At 37.7% G+C, this 23835-nt stretch overlaps 1 protein-coding gene across 1 annotated transcript in view; it reads right to left on the bottom strand.

Annotated features, from left to right (window-relative positions):
- Window positions 1–995: 995 nt before the first annotated feature.
- Window positions 996–23835, bottom strand: part of LOC136881936 (E3 SUMO-protein ligase ZBED1) — a 123757-nt gene continuing 100917 nt past the window's right edge. Inside the window, exon 6 of the mRNA XM_067154396.2 lies at window positions 996–2032. Within this exon, the coding sequence (XP_067010497.2) occupies window positions 1954–2032 (79 nt within the window). The 3' untranslated portion in view covers window positions 996–1953. The remainder of the gene's footprint in view (window positions 2033–23835) is intronic.

The following is a 23835-nucleotide window of genomic DNA, read 5'->3' as shown; positions in this document are numbered from 1 at the left end:
ATCTACTGCCATTCCTGTCCCCAGTGACGTTCCATACACCATTGCAGTCTGGCACATTTATGCACATTAGTAAAAGGTAGGCGGAGGATTGGACGATACGCCGGTAATCCAGACTGTAATAATCAGTGCCGGACTGTCACTCCTGAGAGTGTACGGTGTGTTACACCGTTTCACTATTATGCCAGAGCTGAGAAGGGCGCAGACGCAGATCTCTCCTGCATTGCCATTCAGATGAGGTATCTATCTTCTCGGGGGGGGGAGGGGGGGGGGGGAGGGGGGGGGGGGGGGGAGGAGGAGGTCTGGTAGGTGCGACCCGACCCATCTTGTCCAGTTCTACGGCCTTCTGTGAAACATTCTTTTCAGCAATTTTCCGGATGGATGCATCATGTTTTCTCATTCAATAATGCACCCTCTTTCAAACTCACTCATTTGACAGTACAGTTCTTGCATACATCTGTGAGGCATCCTCTACATCTGCTCAAGTCACACTGATCCATTACCTTTCGCTTATAGTGGCAACAAGAGCCGCAGGCACATTTTACCAGTCAGTGGTGGTGTGTGGAGTTATCAGTGTGGACCTTGAACCTGAGGGCCGATATGGTTCATATGTTAATCACTTCTTCAAACTTATGCACGTATCCTGTGAATATGAACTCCCTACCATCATCTTTCAAGGTGTTCTGGTTTAAATCAACATCAGTGCATATACCAGGTGAGTTGACCATGTAGTTAGGGGCACGCAGCTGTGAACTTGCATCAGCTTGAACACCACTGTCAGCAGTCCTGACAATGGTTTTCCATGGTTTCCTATTTTCACACCAGGTAAAATGTACCATAATTATGGCCATAGCTGCTTCCTTACCACTCCTAGGCCTTCCATATCCCATTGCCACCATAAGACCTATCTCTGTTGGTGCAACATAAAGCAAATTGTAAAAAAAAAAGTGTACAGTACCCACGTAATCAGTACTGCAGATGTTGTTGAATATATTTATTTATATTTAAAGTGTATATATACAACAATTAAAGTAGCACATTCACAGTTGTTATAAGTCACTCTTCTCAAAGTTCTGTCATAAATTCACCGTCTTAAAATCTAATGACAAATTCATAATTAATTTCTATTGATATGTTACATCAATGTCTTGATAAATGGGATAACAAAAGGCTGCTTGCATCAGTCAAACATGTGGAGTACAATTATGCTGCTTTAAAAGTCATTCACCCCACAATCTACCAAATGCAAGGTGGTAGGTACATGATCCAAACCCCTCAACCACTTGCTCGTTCCAGGGCTGAAGATTGGTAGTAGTGTATACAATACAGTATGAGCTACAGCAAGTGTTTATATTTCATGTCCAATGCGTATTTCCCAGTCTGGTAGAACTAGAATTGTGGCATAGGTTCAGGGTTGACATACCCAATCACATATCGTAAGGGCTACCAAAGTGCAGTGTTAAAAGCGTGGAAAAAGTACCTTGTGATCAATGATGTGATTGACAGATGGATGGAAGTTTGAAAAATAGTGCATACAACATCACTCTTCCCTCTGCAAAGCTAGCATTTTGGTGGTAATGTCTTTTCTTCTTATACTAATTTATAATACCAATTTGAGGGATGTTAACTGGCCAGCAGTATATCGATGATATTCAACAGTACAGTATATGGATAATATTCTCAGGCTAGTTGTACAACCATTTCGGAATGTATATATTGCTAAATTCACTCTCATCAACAACTCTCAGTCTCATGTAGGTGCACTAATGTGGACTTTCATCAAGGAGGTGGGTATCAACCATACAAACTGGCCAGCTAATGAATTGGATTGAGTATTCATGGGACAGATTGCAATGGCTGTCTTTGATTGTCCAAAACCTCCACAGACACAGATGGAATGGGACCTCTTTCTTTGAGGTGAAGTCAATGAGCTGATGGGAAGCATGCCACAGTGCATCAGAGAGCTGAATAGTGCCAAACGCAATACGTAGTAGTAAGGCAGAGTGAAGACGGGAGAACCTTCACTGAAGAGTACCTGCAAATTGTAAACATTTCTTTATTACTGTTTGTGTTAGATATTGGAAGAAAAGCATTTGACTTTGTAAAATTTAACATTTCCAGGCTTGATCTCTCCCTGTGATACAGTAAACAACATCTTTTTACCTTTATTATTGCATTCTCAACACTCCAAATTTTGTTGCAGTGTATACACGCTGCCCTTCTAATAAAGCATAACACATTTCCTATTGTGGTAAATGAATATCTAAAAAGAAGTCGGTCACCCCTTTGCATTGGTTTGTACCCGTCTGTAACCATGTGGCTGATGGAGTCCGGCGGGAGGGAGAACTTACCTGGTCACTTTGTCTAACAGTTCACACTCCCTGACCCACAGGGAAGTCAACAGCTGCCATCAGCTTACCTGGCATCATTGAAATATGCAGCAGCTGTTGAGTGATTTATCTTATTGTTAGGTAATACATCCACTGTTAGCAGAAATGATTTTCTCTCTCTCTCTCTCTCTCTCTCTCTTTTCTGCTTTTAAAATTCCAAACATGGTTAATTTTAGATCTCCGCTCTTGGTCTGTTGTTTCTTCTGGTGAGACCTGATTAAATCGGCTGGAGCTGAAAAGCATTGTCAGAATGCACATTTTTTTCACTCAGTATTCTGAACTTTTGCATCAAGGACCTTTGGACGGCATAAGGAAGAATTAAGTCATCCTTATTTTTATGCTCAGAACAACTGCTACGTGTAGAGTAATCAGAACAGGAAGGCAGTAAGTCAATGACTTCCTGCCTTTCAGTGCCATATTCCTTACTTACAAGGAGTCGTAAATTTTATAGATGTTTACAGGAAATTAAAACTTTATGCCGAAATAATGAGAACATTGTTGCCATAGCGTTTGGTTTTATGCAAAACTGCCTTTGCCCAGTATTCCAATGCAGGAAACATTTTACCTGCATCTGTTGTGGATTAATTTCTTTAATGTACATGATCTGAAAGACTGGACACACTGTGGTCTGCCATGAGGGACACTGGGAAAAAAAGGTGCTAACTATAATATAATACTATAATATCTATACTATACTATCTATATATCTATACTATACTATAATATCGACTTATTTCCAGCCAAATACAACGGCTATGGGCATAATAGATCAATTAATCAACTAATTGCAAATTGTGCACAGGACACTCCCCTAGTCATTGCTGGCGATTTAAATTACAAGCTAGATATTCCCAGTTACAAAACTAAACTGGTAATGGATACATTACAGGAACTAGGCTTCACTCTATTAAATAATTGCAATGTTCCAACATACATATCCCCTAATGGAAAAAGTATTGTAGATGTTTCAGTTATAAGAGGTCCAACCAAAGGTGATATAACTCCTCTATGGGCAGAAAAACACACTCCTTTGAGAAAAGATATTCCAATGAAATTTAAAATCCAGGGTGAATTGTGAACAAAACAAAAACAAGCAGTACAATTGGTTTCAAGGTAATTAGACACTGGAGAAGTAGAAGAAAAATTCGATGAGCTGGGAAAAACAAACACTTATTAATAACTCAAGACTGGAAGATGCAATGCAGGCACTTGAGGATCTCCTGAGACACGCCACAACTCCTGTGAAAACAAAAAAAGGCAAAAAGAGATGGTTTGATGATGACTGGCATTTGGTAAGAAGAGATGTCCTGGAAACATTACACCACATAAAACTGAATTCTGCGGATTCTACACTTCTAGCGGTTTATGCAGGGAAAAGGATATCTTACAAGAAGATTTTAAAGGAAAAGAAGAAATCATTTTGGGAAAGAGAAGGAAAGAGAATCATGGAGGTAGCTAAGAAAGATCCATATATTGCATTGCGTCCATAGAAGTAAACCCAGACACACTACATTGACATGAAGGAATGGGAGGGACACTTTCAGAATACACTGAACAAAGAAGAACTCAATAACATACCAGAAAACACACAGAAAGATTACTTACAAGTGACAGAAAAGTGGACTCCGTTAACTACAGATGAGGTTGAAAATATCTTTAAACATATGAAGAACATAAAAGCTGCAGGACCAGACAAATTATAGTGAATATTCAAAAGATAATACTCACCTGTTGCTACCCACGTGGACTAAACTCTATAATAAATGCATAGAGATGGCCAATATACCAGAACAGTGGAGGCAGTCAATCATAAAAGTTATATATAAAGATAGAGGTGACCCCAAAGGTCCAAATAAATACAGAGGTATTGCTTTGGAAAATGTACATTTCAAAGCTTTTACAAAAGTGAAGATTGCTGTGAAAGCAAAAAAGGAAACCAGGAAAGCCAGAGACAAAGAAATGCAAAAAGGAAGTCAAAGGAATGAATCTAGAGTAAACGAACTGCAGCAGAAATACAGAGATCAGAAGCTATGAGTAAAGAAAATTGTGGCCGAAGAAAAACAGAAAGCTTGGACTGATTTCACAGATAAACTAGAGCAAGACAGCAAAGCTAATTCTAAACTACTTTACCGAACAATACGAAATATAAGAAGAGACAATGAATACATAACAGCAACAGAGGAACCAGATGGTAACATAGTCAGGGAAGAGACAGAAATAAGGAAGATCATGAAATCCTATTTTGATAATTTATACATCTGTACTGGGAAAGACTCCAATGATGTAACCACGCAGGTCAGTTTAAGCTGCAATGATGAGCCTGACCAAGAGAGCCTGCCAACATGGAAGGAAGTAGAGACTGCCCTTAATAGTATGCCCAAGGAAAGATCAACAGGATTTGATGAAGTCAGTGCAGATATGATCAAAGCAACTGGTGCAATAGGAATACAGTGGCTTCATAGAGTAATTAATGCAATATGGAAGGATAGGAAAGTCCCAGATTATTGGAAAAAGGGAATAATAATACCTCTCTTCAAGAAAGGAAGCCGGAAGAAATGTAGCAATTATAGAGGGATCACTTTATTTTATCATGGTTTGAAAATATTTGAGAAAATACTTGAAAAAAGGCTAAGGAAAATAATAGAACCACAACTACAGGAAGAACAATATGGATTCAGAGAACACCAATCAACTACCGATCTCATCTTTGCACTTAGAATACTGTTAGAAAAGCATTGGGAGAAGGGCAAAGACTTAACACTAGTGTTTTTGGATCTCGATAAAGCACTTGATAGTGTTCCAAGGAAGACTATATGGGAATATTTAAGAAAGAAAAATGTACCCAAAGGTCTTATCCAAAAAGTTAAAATGCTTTACGAAGACTGCTGGAGTTGCGTACAGATAGGAAACGGTAATTCTGATTGGTTCCAAACCACTAAAGAAGTGCAACAAGGCAGTAACCTTTCACCCTTACTTTTTATCACTGTCATGGATGAAGTCATGAAAGAAATTAAGCAGAAGAACAATATGGACATCAATGCATTTGCATTTGCAGATGATGTAGTAATTTGGGGAAATATAGAGAAGGAAGTCCAAGAGAGGCTGAACACCTGGAATGAACATTTGAAAGCTCACGGATTAACAATAAATAAAACGAAAACTGTTACTATGTCTGTCAACAGGCAGAAGAAGAAAGGAAAAATAATGCTGGAAGGTACACAGCTGGAAACAGTAGACCAATATAAATATCTTGGGTGCATCATTTCAAGTGATAACAGAATACAGCATGAGATTAACAACCGCATTCAAAAATCAGCTCAGTTTTACCATCAAGTTCAGAACCTCCTCTGGAACAAACAAGTTCCCTTAAGATCAAAGCAGATTCTATTCCAATCATACTTCACCCCCATACTAACATATGGCCTAGAAACTTGCACAACAACTCAACAAGTGGATAGCAAACTACAAGCTACAGAAATGAAGTTCCCACGTACTATGGTACAGAAGACAAAAAGGGACAGGATAAGGAATGAAAGAATAAGGGAGGAAGCTGGTGAGTACCCATCCCTGAATGAAAAGTGACAAGGACCCGTTTGAAATGGTTTGGCCATGTCAAACGATTGGACGATGGAAGGACAGCAAAACAATGGCTACACACAGTCGTGGCCGGAAAACGACCGGTAGGAAGCCCTAGGAAGAGATGGCTGGACCAAGTGAAAGAGGACATGGGAACAAGAGGAGTCAGCTGGGATGTCGTCTTGAGAGAAGAGTGGTACATGGACAGACAGAAGTGGAGAGTGCTCGTAAACCACACCCGGGCAACTGGAGTGGAAAACTGATGATGATGATGATGAATATCTGAAAAATATAGGAGACAATTGACGAAAATCTCACAGAAACTTGGTTAGTATTCAGGCATGGATGATCAACTATACCTGCAATAGAACACCTGCTAGGAAATATATGGGAAACTCCGGAAAGGAAAGAACTGTTTTATGGAGTATTATGTTAAATAGAAAGTTAATAATGAAAAAACTGGAAGAAAATATAGGTAAAAGTAACAGATGGATAAATATTGTAAGGTCAATATTAGAATGGAGCAAAGTAAGAATTTTCGACAATCTCTCGCTTTCAGAACTGATATTTCAACCAAACTGAGTACTACAGAGTGATCCTCTTAGTCCTGTACTTTTCATCCTCAGAGCTGAAGAAATTTTAAGAATAGCCCAAAAGGAAGGCTGATGATATAGTAATAGGATCAACAGACATCACAAAACTGCATAAACGGTATGGAAGAATGGTGTGTCAAAAATGGATTTGAAATAAACATAACTAAGACAGAAATTATGGTTTTAGGAATGGAGGAAAAGCCCCTGCATCCGCAGAAAACTTTATCAAGAAGAGGAAAATCAGTATTATGCCAAATTTTAAATATTTAGGGATCACACTACAAACAAGTTGTAAATGTTACACAAAACATATAGCAGAGACAACAACACAGGCAATGCTGGTAATGAAGGAAACAGGCTATAGAGATCCCTTAGTCTAGAAACTGCAATGGCATTATTCAGAACTAAAATTATGCCAGTACTCATGTTCGGCATTGAAATTATTCAGACACACCTTACTGTAAAGAATCTGTACACATCAGAGAGAGTGAAAGCACTTTTCATCAAATGAATCTTCTGACAAGATAAAGTTTCCTTGTAGAAGATCTCGGATACATTTTACTTTACCAAACACTAAAACCACTGAGGAGTTACTGACATCTCTACAAAGACAAAGAGAAGAAATTTGGCCAGAATTTTATGTTACTAGAGCTGTGATAGACCGGGCTAGGATTATGGCCAATTATGAAATGAGACATATCTTTACGAGAATGGTGGTGCATGGATTCCATCTCCTCATCTGTAAAACCACTTGATTTCATGAACCAAGCACGACATGTGAATGTCAACTGTGTGGAAAGGGTTGCATACACTATCATCTGGAAATGTGTGTTAAAAGATCAAAATCAATAAGAGAGTATAAAAATCAAATGAACTAAAAAATGTAATTATGAAGTATATTTTCCCTTATACTGTATGGCTATTTGGCTGCATTTAAGTTATATGAATACTATTTTAGACAAAAATATAATGTGGAATATTATAGATTCCTTTATGCCATATTAAACTGACTCCAGAGCTGAAAGGTATTAAATCACTATTTAAAAATTGATGTTACCAATAGTTTATTAAATAGTTTATTAAATTAGAATTGACCTTCCATTAGCAAAAATATAGCTTGAGTAGTTGTTCCACAATATAGAATATAGTGCATTTGTTAAGTTTAATTCGAGTAATAAAACTTCTCTCTCTTGTGAAAAGTAGAGAAAAATGATGTGATGCTTCTCAGCTCAGGCTGATTCAAATATATTTTTTACCTAATGCCACATTAGAAAACTCAGGAATATAGTTCTTCCTTATTGTCAATTCATCTGGGGCAGTTTGTTTTGTGTACTCCTTCAAAAACTGGACTAAGTTCTTATCATTTAGCTAAGTCAATGGTATGTTTAACAAACTATCCACTTTATTATCATTTAGACTTTCACGGCCCATGTAACTATTCATGAGTTATATTTTTGGGCTGATGCCGTTTAATAATTGTAAACACACTCAACGTTTCAAAAGGAACCTTGCCCTTCTTCATCAGGAGACAAAAGAGAAAAGAAATGACGTATTGATGGTTGCTAGGAGAAAGCAACAAGGAAGCTTCAAATGGTGGCCAAAGATGTATAGGGGACGCCATTTTAGCGCAATGCTAGAGACAATGAATAGTAACAGCAAAGCATTACTCTCTAATGGTTCTGATTATAGGTAGCCATGATTCACTGAGTTTGTAACCTGTATCGCGGTTGAAATTATCTGGGTGTTTACGTATTTCAACTGCCTCCCTGATAATTCTTGGGCGATATTGCTTTATACGGGCAAGAACATCCACTTCTTGAAACAAGACATCATGAAATATGTAAACACCCAGATAATTTCAACCGCGATACAGGTTACAACTTCAGTGAATCATGGCTACCTATAATCAGAACCATTAGAGAGTAATGCTTTGCTGTTACTATTCATTGTCTCTAGCATTGGGCTAAAATGGCATCCCCTTTACATCTTTGGGCACCATTTGAAGCTTCCTTGTTGCTTTCTCCTAGCAACCATCAATACGTTGTTTCTTTTCTCTTTTGTCTCCTGATGAAGAAAGGCAAGGTTCCTTTTGAAACATTGAGTGTGTTTACAATTATTTACACAGCATCAGCCCAAAAATATAACTCATGAATATCCACTTTATGTCTGTATTGATATGACAATGTATGTTTGTTGAGATGAGCACTTTATACAAATCTCCATTAAATTTACTTCATATTTATCCAGGTTTAGCAGAAGGTGTGTTTAGAAGAGGCTGTTGTTTTTGTAAGAAGTTGACTATATTCAATTTAATACATTTTATCTTTTGAAGATGATGCTGTACTTGATACATATCAGTTGCAGTTATGACTGTGCTAAAATATTTATAAAACAAGAAATCTCCATCAGTTGAAAAATTCTAAAACTCACGCACATCACCAACACAGTTTTCTTCTCCTAAGGTATTATAAATTATAGCAAGTAGCCCATTAATTGACTATGAAGCACCACCTGTTTCAACACAACCAAAGCAAGGCTGAGAAGAACTAATTGTACATGAAATCAAATTGTACAAAACTATTTACAAAGTCAAATAATCTCAGCCCTGTTGTAAGTGAAATTTTGGGAAGCAGTACTTGCCTAATTGGGTTGCATATAGACCAGCAGTGGCAAGATGCTGCACAGTGTGTACAGTTACTGCACACTGACTTTGCACCCATGAAGAGACTGGTAGGCATGTCCACGAGAGAGAGAGAGAGAGAGAGAGAGAGAGAGAGAGAGAGAGATATATATATATATATATATATAGTGGTGGAGAGCACTGACCGTAGATTTGGCCAGGTGTATCGTATGAGTTTCACGGCTAGGAAACATAGCATACCTGGTTCAGGATGGCGGTTCGTTGGAAGTGCTGTTAAAAAAACATTGCCTTATGAAAAGCACATCAGAATAGAGAAGAAGTGGCAAAAATTTGAAATCCTTTAAAACATAATTGTTTGTAATATGTTTTTCTCTATAATGAAAATTCACAATCCACGGTTGCTTGTGAGATTATCTGACGAAAGCTTGCAGAACAGCTTGTGCTTGTCTGTGTGCCTTACATTTGTGCTTGACATAGGTTTCATCATTACTTCAACAAAGCGTTAATAAGCTTTTCATATGTGATGTAGTGTTAAATAGAATGTATTGTTACAGGTTTACTCAAACAAGGACATATCATATGGATTTTTATTTATTTACTGAATATGACATATAAACCACAATAAAATAATATAATAATAATGTGCAGTGTGAAATTTTCAGACTCAGAAAGGACGACTGCTACGACTAGCAGTATGGCCAGTCGAGTCAGTCGCACTGCAAGTAGCCATTCTGGAGGGGAGGTAACCTTGGGTCGATGACCTTCAATGTTAGGCCCCTTAAGACAACAAGCAAGCAAGCAGTGGTAACCTTAATGTGCAAGCATGAGGCCAGTTCATCGCACAGCATATCAGTGTGACATTCCCGGCTACCACTCATATAGGCAAAGCCATGGCCGGATATAGAGCTGGCATTACATTCAAAGAGCCTGCCTGGTGATAAGTACAGCTCAACTTCTTGAACATAGCACTAGTCATGCAAAGGTTTCAAACACATAAGTTCACTCAAATACACATCATTTTTTAATATAGTCCTGCAGAAGCTCATTCCTACACCCAAGATGCAAAATATTTTAATATTTTCCATTCCATTCCCGAGTTAACTCAGATGTCAACATGTCTCCCACTGTTCCAAACACGAGTTAACTCGGATTTCAAGCAAAGCACTCTTTTCCATGTCTGTGTTCGCTCTGACGCTGTGACTTTGTTGTTCATCACATGCTCCGTTCAGACAGCGGATGATTCGTAAATTGCCTTACCATATTTTTATGATAGTTCTGTGCCTTGTGTTTTCTTCTTTCACAGCTGTCTTCCGAGGCGTGTGAACAAGAGTGTAAGGAAAGCACGAAGGATGTTTCAGAGAATGATGATAAGCCCGACGTTTATGAATGTAGTGAGGATGAGTTACAGTGAAACAAGCTGTAGACATTTATGATGCCATTGTCAGGTTCTGGTAAAAGAGCCAAGAAAAAACCTATTGCTAATGTTGTCATTCCATAATTGTTGAATATCTGTACAACTACAATTTTATCCATTGTAGAAACATACAGAAAAATGTGGTATGGGACATGACACGCTGAAAAAATTTGGGAGTGAAACAATTAAAATGTGTCCTCACAGGAGAAAAACAAAAAATATACAATATGCAAGATTCATAATTATTCAAAACCTGGTAACAATGTGTGCAGAAATTTATTAAAAGAAAATGGATTGGATGATGATGATGATTCTCATTGAACTTTTCCTAAGTGATACATGCATTTTGTTCACAATTGTACAAGCATTTCATGCTACTATTATTAGCACATCAGTGATCCCCTGCCCTGTACACTTTTTTGCTCCTCCCTATTGCTATGAGTGTTCAGCACGAGACTGTGTACTGTAACTTTCTCTCACCATGTCCCCTCTCTGAGAGGCAGTAACCTATTAAACTCGACTGATGGCTGCTCTTGCCCACCTCCTGTTAAAATGAGCAAAATGCATTCATTGTGCTGGATAACATGGAAAACCTATCATGTATGCACCAATAGGTTTGGTCCTCACCAGCTCTGTGTGACGCCATGAAATTCTATGATTTTTCCTGAACACAGACTCCAAGTGTAGTGTAGCACTGCACCAATTACCTCGATGTTAGGCCTCTTTAAACAACAAACAAGAATAGTATTTCCTCTGAATTTTCTCTTCTATAAGACTGTAATAATGTGACATTTTTATGCAATACACTTAACACCATGCATCATCTATTTATCAACACTTTCAGACTGTATCAATACTGATCTACAGTGTTAAGGTGAGGGGAACAGCATTATGGGGGAAAGTAACATAAAAATTGGTAAGTTTTGAACTAGAATATCTTATTCCGCTTTTGCAATATAACTAAGAAACCCGCAGAAAAGGTAAACTTCTGCTTCTTCGTAACTGTTAGCATCCTGAAAACTTTCAATGTTACTAGAAAATAGTGATATTCTTTTTTATCTACATATATAAAATAAGAGTTTTATCTGTACATGGTTCAGAATTTAAAAAGGATAGTATTTCCGTATCAGTCATTTTCATAGTAGCAAGGAAATGTACTTTTTAATTTTCCGTAATTTCTGTCTGTATGTATGTACACGCATCACAAGAAAACGGCTGAAGAGAATTGAATGAAAATCGGTATGTAGTGTCCGGGAATAAGCCTCTACAATCTAGGTCATAAATAATTTTATTCACACTGAGAGAAATGATAGTTTCTGGGACGGCCTAAAATTTAATTCCCAAATATTTATGTTATTAGTGGTCCTATCTTAATGAAAATCAGTATTCAAAGTAGAGAAATAATTTTCTACGCTCTAGGTCATAAATAATCTTATTCACACTGAAACAAATGGTAGTTTAGGGGAAGGCCTAAATTTAAATTCTCAAATTATCTTTTAGTGGTCCTATCTTAATGAAAATTAGTATGCAAAGTCAGGAAATAATTTGCTACAATCTAGGTCATAAATAATTTTATTCACGCTAAGTGCAATGGTAGTTTAGGGGAAGGCCTAAAATTTAATTCTCAAATATTTGTGTTATTAGTGGTCCTATCGACAAATACTACATTACTAACATTATATAGTTTTAAATTTCCGATCATTTATGTTTTATACATTTTTACCGTACCGGCTATGATAACAGAGATATTCATGAATTTTGATTCTTGTTGCTAAGTCCATATCAGCGCCAAGTCATGAGAAAATGGATAAACAAAATTTAATGAAAATTGTTATGTAAATCCGGGGAATAAGGAACTACAGTCTATGCTATAAATAATTTTGTAAGACTCCCTAATATCACAGAGCTGAAAGAAAACTAAATGTGAAGACCTACAATACAGAAAGCTCATAACATTGAACAACAATAACATTACATTGCCCACTGTTTGTCATGATGTGCTTTGTGTCTTCTGTTGTCAGTCATATCCAATAGATGGGATTACTGCTGTATACCAAGTATTTTTTTTGTGCTTTACGTCGCACCGTCACAGGTAGGTATTATGGCGACAATGGGACAGGAAAGGGCTAGGAGTGGAAAGGAAGCAGACCTGGCGTTAATTATGATACAGCCCCAGCATTTGCCTGGTGTGAAAATGGGAGACCGCAGAAAACCATCTTCAGGGCTGTTGATAGTGGTTTTCAATCCTACTACCTCCCGGGTGCAAACTCACAGCTGCGCACCCCTGACCATTCATCCAAATCACTCGGTAGTAGCAAGTATAACAGCCTGCCTGAATATTGGCAGGAAGTAGCTGGGGAGTTAGATAACTTTCTGCTTAAGCATGCCATTCCTCTGGTTCATAAATTTTCTGATACTACTCATACGTAACAAACTGGTTCATCACAGCATTCAAGCTATTCAGTCCCTACTTTGAGGCAATGATTGGAATGAGCAGTGTGTATATTTAACGGAACAATGGCAGAGGAGTGTTCACGGCTGTCTGCAGCCAGGTCATTCCAGCACTGGAACTTGGACTGTTAGATCGGCACCGTAGTACTGTTCCTTAAAAGTGAGAAGATGTGCGGTTTTTCATTTGAGCGAGTATTTTATATAATAACATAGCTTTTAATACCTACATTCCTACTGATGATTTTGTAATGGCCTATGTTAAGCTGTAGTTAGGAAAACCACAAAGGCAGTCTTTCTGAGAATCCCGTAGCAAAGCACGGGTACATCAGCTAGTTTTTAAATCTAGTACAATTTAATTTTTAGTATACATCCCAAATTTCAGGTACTCTTCCAGGTAATGGCTGTATTTCAGGAAGTAACATTTCAGAATCATGCCTAATTGGCTTGGTGTGTGATAATAGACTTTGGTTAGAACAAAAATTACATTTACTTTTTATTTCAGACACTTTCAATTTCTGATCATGAAAATGAAAGAAATATTTTTTTCAAAAAAATAAGTCCTGTTGGTCACAAAGGAATAAATTTGTTGTTTTTAAGTCCATCTATCAGATGCCATTACACATAAATATAATATTTAATTTCAGCACTATATATTTAATAGTTTCTTAGTAAAGTGAACCTGAAATTTGGCTGAATACTAAAATTATATTGTAGTATATTTAGAAAATATTGAATAACTCCATTTCACAGTAATATTAAAAACTTTTAGGACACTTGCTGTTAAAAAAAGTAAGAATTTACCTGTTCTGAGAGTTCTTAATTTATATTGCAAAAATGGAGAAAGATATTCAAATTCAAATCTCATCTATTTTTCTGTCATTTTCCCCTGTAATATCATCCCACTCCCCTTAAAGACAGCACCAAAAGAATATTATGGAGGGAATGTATCAGAAAAATCATATTGTAAGGTAATTTTTGAGGTATTTCCTATCACTGTGTCATCACGCTTCTCCTATCCCCTTATAAAACTTCTTCCCAATTGGGGCATTTAAGACACTTCTCTAGCTTCCATTTTCCTACCAATATTTTGACCCACTTAAGGTTCCTTCTTCTATCACTCCTCTTCATTGAATCAACCTACCTTTTTCTAGGTCTCCCTTTCACTCTCTTTCCCTCAAACTTCACCTCAATCGTTTGTTTTGGTAATATTTTCTCCTCCATCCTCTTTAAATGTCCAAACCATCTTAGTTTACTCCCATCAATTGTCACACTCCATTCTGACCTCCTTTCTCACATCTTTGTTTCTCAATTTCTTCTCTGTCATACTACTTCATTTCATTTTGCTGGCTTTCCTAACCTCATCCCTACTTGTCACTGTCCACATCTCAGCCCTATAAGTCAATTTGGGTGCAGAATACATTTTGTACCCTACCCCTTTATGCTTCCTTAGTTCTGTCGTATTCCAGAATAATTCTCTTTCACTCTGGTTGATTGCATTGCCCTGTTGCACGCTATTGCTAATCTCCATGTCCAACCGTGTATTCTACTTTCATTCATTCCTAGGCATTTCAAATTGTCAAAAACTTCAATGACAATTTTTACAATGCCTTCCCTTGCCTTTCTCCTGGTGATACCACCACATTATTTTTTTCTGCACTGATTTTCATACCATACTTTTCAATTTTTCGTTTAGTGCATGCATTACATTGTATATGCCATATTTTATTCTGAATGTATAAACATTATTCATTAAAGAAGTAGCCAGAAATCGCAAATGAAGTACAGATCACGATTGAGATTTGTGTGACCACTAGTGTTATACTGGAAAGTGAAGTCTTAACAATTTCAAATGAACTTTTGTTCAATAAGGTGCTAGTAAATGACATTTGGAGCTCAACTAGAGTGCCTGGCTATTACTAAATATGTTACAGGGCCGGTTGTTCGGCAATAATTTCTGGTCCAGTGAGGAAAGCAATGGTAAACTACATTACTCCACACAATACCTTGTATACTTCGTTGTCGTATCTCCATAAGTTGCTGTGCTCTTGCCGTATAACAGGATAACATTTGTTTCTGTGTTCTGATGAACTAAATAGAGTCCAGGCCTCTTTTTCTTAATAATAATAATGATAATAAGAATAATAATAACGTTATTTGCTTTACGTCCCACTAACTACTTTTTAAGATCTTCGGAGACGCCGAGGTGCCGGAATTTAGTCCAGCAGGAGGTCTTTTACATGCCAGTAAATCTACCAACACGGGGCTGTCGTATTTGAGCACCTTCGAATACCACCGGACGGAGCCAGGATCGAACCTGCCAAGTTGGGGTTAGAAGACCAGCACCTTACCATCTGGGCCACTCAGCCCGGCCCTCTTTTTCTTTTAAGTTGCTGTTTGTCGCACCGACACAGATACGTCTAATGGCAATGATGGGATAGGAAAGTGCCAGGAGTGGAAAGGAAGCTACCATGTCCTTACTTTACGTACAGCCCCAGCACATGCCTGGTGTGAAAAAGAGAAGATATGGAAGACCATCTCAGGGCTGCCAGCAGTAGGGTTCGAACCCACTATCTCCTGAATACTGGCCACACTTAAGCAACTGCAGCTATCGACATCGGCGAATCCAGGCTTAAGACATAACATTCTAATGCTTTTTTAAAGGTGATGTTCTCTAAAACAATTTCGTGAGACGATTTTCTGAAAATATTTCCATAGATATAAGACAATGACCTACTTTGCAGTATGTACATTTTGGTGGCTCTTTAGGTGCGCCAGTCTTCGAAAAGATTTTCCACAAATCGTGCAGGAGAAGGGCCTATTTTCGGTGTGTGTTATCTCATGCCTTTTCAAATCCGTCGCCCACCTAAAAGCATTTCCGCAAGTACGACAAGAAAACGGTCTAGCATCAGTATGTACATCCTGGTGTTTCGTGAGAGCGGACAACCATCTAAAAGTGTTTCCACAGATAGAACATTCAAAAGGCCTGCTTTGAGTATGCTTAGTTTGGTGTCTTGCAAGACTTGACGATGTTTTAAAAGCCTCTCCACATTCTGAACATGAGAAAGAGTAACTATCGGAATGAGATTTCTCATGCCTTCTAAGGGTCGAGGACCTTTTAAACGTATTTCCACAAATCGAACAAGAGAAACGGTAGTCACTGTGCGTAATTATGTGATTCCTTAGATGTTTTTTCCTCTGGAAAGTGTTTCCGCACAGTGAGCATTTGAACTTTCTCTCTCCTGTGTGCGATAGTAGATGATAATTGAGGGTACTACGGTGACCGAACGTATTATTGCAAATATTACATCGGTACGGCCTCTCACCAGAATGAGTTACTAAATGGCGCTTCAGATCGCCTTTCCGTTTGAAATATTTAAAGCAATTATCACAACGGTGTTCTGGTTCTTCAGTTGATACTTCTGCTATCTTCATACTGAAATAAATACAGAACTTATTACCATTTCACAGGAATAACAGGACATAATCGTGTAGCAATTAACAGCATAAAATCAATAGGTATTTTTTTTCCCTAGCAAATTGAACACTGGATCGAGTCCGATGGATGCAATGCATGTGAAGAATTGCTGGAATATGGAATGATATATTAGAGAACAAACATAAATTATTTTTTTTAGAAATGGATTAAAATATAGGACCGAATATTTACCTTATTATGCCAAAGAAATTCATAGGATTTTCTTGTATCTGTACCTCAACTGAACTTTCTGAACGACTGAAATGAGATATATCACTATCCCTCTACTGTGCCACTACAGGAAAATAATTATGTACATCTGCAGGGTTTTGACGACCTACACTGTCATATCACTAAAATAACTTTCAATTCAATCTTCAAGAATCTTCAGTACGTTTCCTATTGACCATGTACCATAAACATTACTCGTCTTTTCTATACAATGCCTGGTGGCAGCCATATTCCTTGTATTTCGTCAGATTCCGAGACTGACTGAACTTGTGTGTGTGCTTCATACAGCTCCGGAAATCAGAGATTCTCAAGTTAAGTTATGAGATGATGAATGCATAGATAGTCGATGAACATGCACAAGTATCTGATGAGTTTAAACAATAAATCAAATATAAGTGCAATTGTGTTTTTTGATACTACTTTCATGTAACTATATTATATAAAACTAGCTGATGAACCCGTGCTTCGCTACAGGATTCTCAGAAAGACCGACTTTGTGGCTTTCCTAACTGGAGTCAACATAGGTCATTACAGAAACGTTAGTAGGAAAGTAGCGATTAAAAGCAATGTTATCATATAAAATACTAAATCAAATTAAATACCGCACATTTTCTCACTTTTAACGAACAGTACTACTGTGCCTATCTAACAGTCCCAAGTTCCAGAACTGGAATGACCAGACCGCAGAGAGTCGTGAACACCTATCTGCCATTATTCCGGTAAATATGCACACTGCTCATTCTAATCAGTGCCTCAGGGCAGGGTTTGAATAGCTCGAAAGCTATGAAGAACCAGTGTGTTCTGTACCAGCAGAATCAGAAAATTTATGAACCTGTAGAATGGCATGCTGAAGAAGAAAATTCTAACTCCCCAGCTACTTCCCGCCAATATTCAGGCACACTGTTACACTCCGCACGACCAGGTGAGTCGGCCGTGTGGTTAAGGGCACGCAGCTATGAGCTTGCATGCCGGAGATAGTGGATTCGAACCCCACTGTCGGCAGCCCTGAAGATGGTATTCCGTGGTTTCCAATTTTCACACCAGGAAAATGCTCGGGCTGTACCTTAATTAATTGAAGTGAGATGCTAGCTCCTGAAGATCAGCGCAACATAGGCCTACTCAATGTCCGGGACTGTGCTTTTAAATGCCAACGAAACTCGGTGAATAGCCTAATGGTTAAGGCTGCTAATGATTCAGTTGCGAAAATATACATAATACAATTTAATATCATCATCATCTTCCTTCAAAGTTTTGGGCCATGTGGCCCGTTACGGTCTTGCATTTTACTTTTTGCAAGACTTGAAAGCAATCAAATGTCCTTCCGACGGGTTGCTAGCCTGAAGGAAGTTCAATTTAATATAATTGATGTATGTATGTATCAATGTTAATAGGATCTTGTAGATTCTTAAAAGATGTGGAACAGTTGACGTAAAAAAAAAATTGTGAAGAGAAAGCTTGTCTTCGACTTCTACACATTTTTGGGACTTCATATTTATTAAATTGTGTTGTGACTTCGCGCCAGACAGTGTGTGCAGGCTGGTTGACTGAACTGTTCACCTCTTCTCGTAAACATTTTGAGGCACAGTGCCGGACATTGCGTGTGTTGTGCTACTCTTCAAGGGCTTGCGCCGTGCTTCGTATAAGTGATTAATCTTCAACTTCTTCTGGATTTGATGATTTAAAATCGCACAGTGCTAATCCTTATTGTCTTATATTGCCTCTTCAACTGATTTTGAAAGATTTATTATTTATTATTTAATTTTCCTATGCATTGTTTTTGTATTTTTATTCGGCTGATGATGACCCAGATTGGTGGTCGAAACCGGTACCGCTTTTAATCAAATAATAATGTAACACTACATTTCTTATTTAATTGTATTAAATAGGTTGAACCATTTTATTTCTTATTTCAATTTAACCGTCTAGTATTCGAAAATCTTAACGCAAGAGCCATCTGTTACAAACTGAGTGAACTATAGAAAGATATATGAGCACTGGCAAAGCGCGGGCCCAACTCGTCATCCGAGTTGTAGGCCGTGTGCGCACAAGTGGGTGTGCCTCGTCATCCGAGTTCATTAGGTTGATATTCATATAACCTCCATCCAATTATTTCTAATAAGATAATTTAATGAGTTTCAAATATCTTTCAGTTGCATTGCATAGAATATTTGGATGCGCCATTAATCGATACCAAAAGAATGGAAGGAATCAATAATACCAATTTATAAAGGAAAGGGTGATAAAAGGAAACCAGAGAACTACAGACTAATCAGCCTGACAAGTATAGTTTGTAAAATACTGGAGAGTTTAATAGCAAAGTACATCAGAGGGACATGTGATGATAAAAATTGGTTCATGAGGAGCCAGTATGGATTTAGAAAGAAATTTTCTTGTGAGGCACAACTGGTGGGATTTCAGCAGGACATATCAGATCAGTTGGATTCAGGAGGCCAATTAGATTGCATAACCATAGATCTTTCAAAGGCCTTTGATAGAGTGGAACATGGAATATTATTAAAGAAATTGGAGGGAATAGGATTGGACGTAAGGGTTATATGTTGGATAAGAACATTTCTAAACTCAAGGGTTCAGAAAGTCAAAGTAGGAAATAATATATCACAGGAAGAGAAAGTTTGGAAGGGAATCGCACAGGGTAGTATAATCGGTCCGTTACTTTTTCTTAATATACACAAATGATTTAGGGAACAATATAACATCAAAAATAAAATTGTATGCAGATGATATAATTGTTTATAGGGAAATAAATAACACTGAGGATTGTTCAGAATTACAAAGGGACCTTGAAAGTATCCAACAGTGGGTTGAAGAAGATAATATGAAGGTTAATGGAGGCAAATCAACGTTTACAAACAGGAGCTTTAAAACTGAATTTGAATATACTTTGGATGAGGTAGTTATCCCAAAAGATGGTAAGTGCAAGACATTGTTGGGAAAGCATACAGATCGTTACATGTCATAATGAGGCTACTTAAAGGATGCAACAAAGAATTAAAAGAAAAAAGTTACTTAAGTATGGTTCGTCCATTATTGGAATATGCAAACAGTGTTTGGGATCCCCACCAAGAATACCTAATAAAAGAAATAGATAGTGTGCAGAGGAAAGCAGCAAGATTTGTAACAGGGGATTTCAGGAGAAACAGCAGTGTATCAGAAATGTTATAGGAACTTGGGTGGGAAGCTTTAAGTAAGAGAAGGGAGAAAACTAGACTTGTAGGATTATATACAGCCTATACAGGAGAAGCAGCATGGGGAGAAATCCATGACAGGCTTCAGTTGGAAAATAAATATATTGGCAGAACTGACCACAAGTATAAAATTAGAAGGAATTTTAGCAGAAGCAACTGGGGTAAATTTTCATTCATTGGAAAGGGCGTGAAGGAGTGGAACAGTTTACCAGGGGTAGTGTTTGCTCCTTTTCCAAAATCTGTACAGGTATTCAAGAAGAGAATAAACAGCAACAGGGAAAATAAATGAAATGTTAGAGGGCATTCGACCAGTGCAGGCTATTGTAAATAAATAATGTGTGTTAAAAATTTTTATTCCATCCTCTGGTCCATGGAGTTTGGACAGCCAAAGTAGGGGACTGCCTGTAGGGATGAAGTACAGTGGGGACTTCGAGGGCCCTGGGACCTCTACGGTAGCTGTGAAGGCCCTTCAGGAACTCTGAAAAGTGGTGGCAAAAGGGGGCTATGGTTAAGACACAGCAGGTCGTTATGCTACTTAGGTTCCAAAATGGGTTTTAAAAAAGAGTTAATAAGTGCAATGTAAATTTTAATCTTATACCAGTTGCATAGTATTATTTGAAGTAATTCCACATACTGTACTGTATATGAGTGGACTATGTTTGTAAGTATAGGAGTTATTATAAGTAGAATTTTGTAAACAATATAAATTTATTAAGGATGATCTGTTTGTTTAATAGAAAAAAATTCTTAGCATAAATTGTATATTATTGTATTCCAGTAAAAAAAAATTTCTTCTCTTGTTAATTTAAAATTTAGTGCTTGACAATAATGTATTTTAGTGTACCATTTGCCACCGAGGTAGACACCTCATTTGCAAATAAAGAGATTTTGATTTGATTTGATCAATTTTTCGGTTTAAGTCTGCCGGATGGATAATCGATTGAAAGAAGCAAATAGATGAACTCTTATGAAAATAAGAAATATGCCTTTTAACAAACATTTCCCCAAATGTTGAAACTAAATGAGTGAATTAACTGTCTTAATAACATCACTTTTCATTCAATTCCTTTGAAAGCATTCACTATTCAATTGCCTCATTCATTCGACTGCAGTTCTAAGTGAACAATTGAAAAAATAATCTAACGGAAAAATTCTCTATTCAATTGCCTCATTGATTCCAATGGAGTTAATCAAAATTAATCAAAAAATAAGGAAATGGGGGAAGTATTCACTATTCAGTTGCCTCATTCATTCAAATAAATAATCAAAAAATAATCAAAATAATCAAATGGGGAAAAATAATTGAATAAGCGATTATTTTGTATTCGATTATCCCATCACTAGATGGAAACAAGATTTCTGGGAGTGTCTCTGAGAGATCATCCACGAAAGACAATAATGGGGAAAACAATTGTAATATGTGATGGCCAAGGTTAGTAGAGATACAAAAATGGGGCCCGACAATGAGTAAAGAACCCCACTTTGTTGATACTAAGATCAGGCTTATAATGGAGCTGAGAAGAAATGGATGCAGAATAACAGGGATTGATGAGCAGAGAGCCAACATATTTGAAGATCTGAGACTTATTTTTTTATATTTTCATATTCATCCTTGTTCCCCATTCTCTTCTTCCATCTTGAACATTAACCTGTTTTATTTTTTATCCTATTTTGTAACCATAATGCTGTTGGTTTCATATACCATTAAGTACTCATGCAGTAGTTTGGAAGCAAAATCTGCTGCAATTTGTAATAATTTATGATTTTCAATTAAGCACTGCAAAACTTGAACATTCATTGTAATTTATTTCTGCTATTTGCTTTACGTCGCACCGACACAGATAGGTTTTATGGCGACGATGGGACAGCAAAGGCCTAGGAATGGGAAGGAAATGTCCGTGGCCTTAATTAAGGTACAGCCCCAGCATTTGCCTGGTGTGAAAATGGGAAACCACGGAAAACCATCTTCAGGGCTCCCGACAGTGGGGTACGAACCCACTATCTCCTGAATACTGGATACTGGCCGCACTTAAGTGACTGCAGCTATCGAGCTCGGTCATTGTAATTTGATATAAAACACTGAGTGAAGATTATGGTTTCAAACTGTATTTTAATGCGCTTTCACAAATTTGCAGGACAACAAAGATTTTGTAATGTTACAAAATGGACATTTAAATTCTGTTTTTTAATTCTTGAAGATGTCACCAAGGAAAGTAATGTGAACTTTATAATACAGAATTTTTATCCATATTTATAGTTTGTAATGTGGTTCCTTATAATTGTAGCTAAAGATGATCTACTTGGCGAATGAAATGGAATTCGATGGGGAGCTATCAATATTAATGGGGCTTATGGAAGAAAGAAGGTAGAACTGGCTGAGTCAGCAAAGAGGATGCATCTGGATGTGCTAGGAGTAAGTGATATTCGGGTAAGGGGAGATAATGAGGAAGAGATAGGAGATTATAAAGTGTACTTGACTGGTGTTAGAAAGGGAAGGGCAGAGTCTGGGGTAGGGCTCTTTATCAGGAATACCATTGCACGCAACATAGTTTCTGTTAGGCACGTAAATGAGCAAATGATGTGGGTAGATTTGTTAGTTGGAGGAATTAGGACAAGAATTGTGTCCGTGTATTCACCATGTGAGGGTGCAGATGAGGATGAAGTTGACAAGTTTTATGAAGCATTGAGTAACATCGTGGTCAGGGTCAACAGCAAGGATAGAATAGTGCTAATGGGCGATTTCAATGCGAGAGTTGGGAATAGAACTGAGGGATACAAAAGGGTGATTGGTAAATGTGGGGAAGATATGGAAGATAATGGGAATGGGAAGCGTTTGCTGGACTTCTGTGCTAGTATGGGTTTAGCTGTTACGAATACATTCTTCAAGCATAAGGCTATTCACCGCTACACATGGCAGGCTAGGGGTACCAGATCCATAATAGACTATATCTTAACAGATTTTGAATTCAGGAAATCTGTTAGGAATGTACGAGTTTTTCGTGGATTTTTCGATGATACAGACCACTATCTGATCTGTAATGAACTAAGTATCTCTAGGCCTAGAGTAGAGAAAGTGAAATCTGTCTGCAAATGAATAAGGGTAGAAAATCTCCAGGACGAGGAAATTAGACAGAAGTACATGGATATGATTAGTGAGAAGTTTCAAACAGTAGACAGTAAGCAGGTTCAGGATATAGAACGTGAATGGGTGGCATACAGGGATGCTGTAGTAGAAACAGAAAGGGAATGCCTAGGAACAACTGTGTGTAAAGATGGGAAAAGCGAACATCTTGGTGGAATGATGAAGTGAGAGCAGCCTGTAAACGTAAAAAGAAGGCTTATCAGAAATGGCTCCAAACAAGGGCTGAAGCAGACAGGGATTTGTACGTAGATGAAAGAAACAGAGCGAAACAAATAGTTGTTGAATCCAAAAAGAAGTCATGGGAAGATTTTGGTAATTACCTGGAAAGGCTAGGTCAAGCAGCAGGGAAACCTTTCTGGACGGTAATAAGGAATCTTAGGAAGGGAGGGAAAAAGGAAATGAACAGTGTTTTGAGTAATTCAGGTGAACTCATAATAGATCCCAGGGAATCACTGGAGAGGTGGAGGGAATATTTTGAACATCTTCTCAATGTAAAAGGAAATCATCATGGTGGTGTTGCAAACAGGCAAGCTCATGGGGAGGAGGAAGATGATGTTGGTGAAATTATGCTTGAGGAAGTGGAAAGGATAGTAAATAAACTCCATTGTCATAAAGCAGCAGGAATAGATGAAATTAGACCTGAAATGGTGAAGTATAGTGGGAAGGCAGGGATGAAATGGCTTCATAGTAGTAGTAAAATTAGCGTGGAGTGTTGGTAA

The sequence above is a fragment of the Anabrus simplex genome, chromosome 10 (assembly GCF_040414725.1).
Source record: "Anabrus simplex isolate iqAnaSimp1 chromosome 10, ASM4041472v1, whole genome shotgun sequence".
Classification (NCBI taxonomy): domain Eukaryota; kingdom Metazoa; phylum Arthropoda; class Insecta; order Orthoptera; family Tettigoniidae; genus Anabrus; species Anabrus simplex.
The sequence above is the reverse complement of the archived record's forward strand: the minus strand, read 5'-3'. Positions and strand labels throughout refer to the sequence as shown.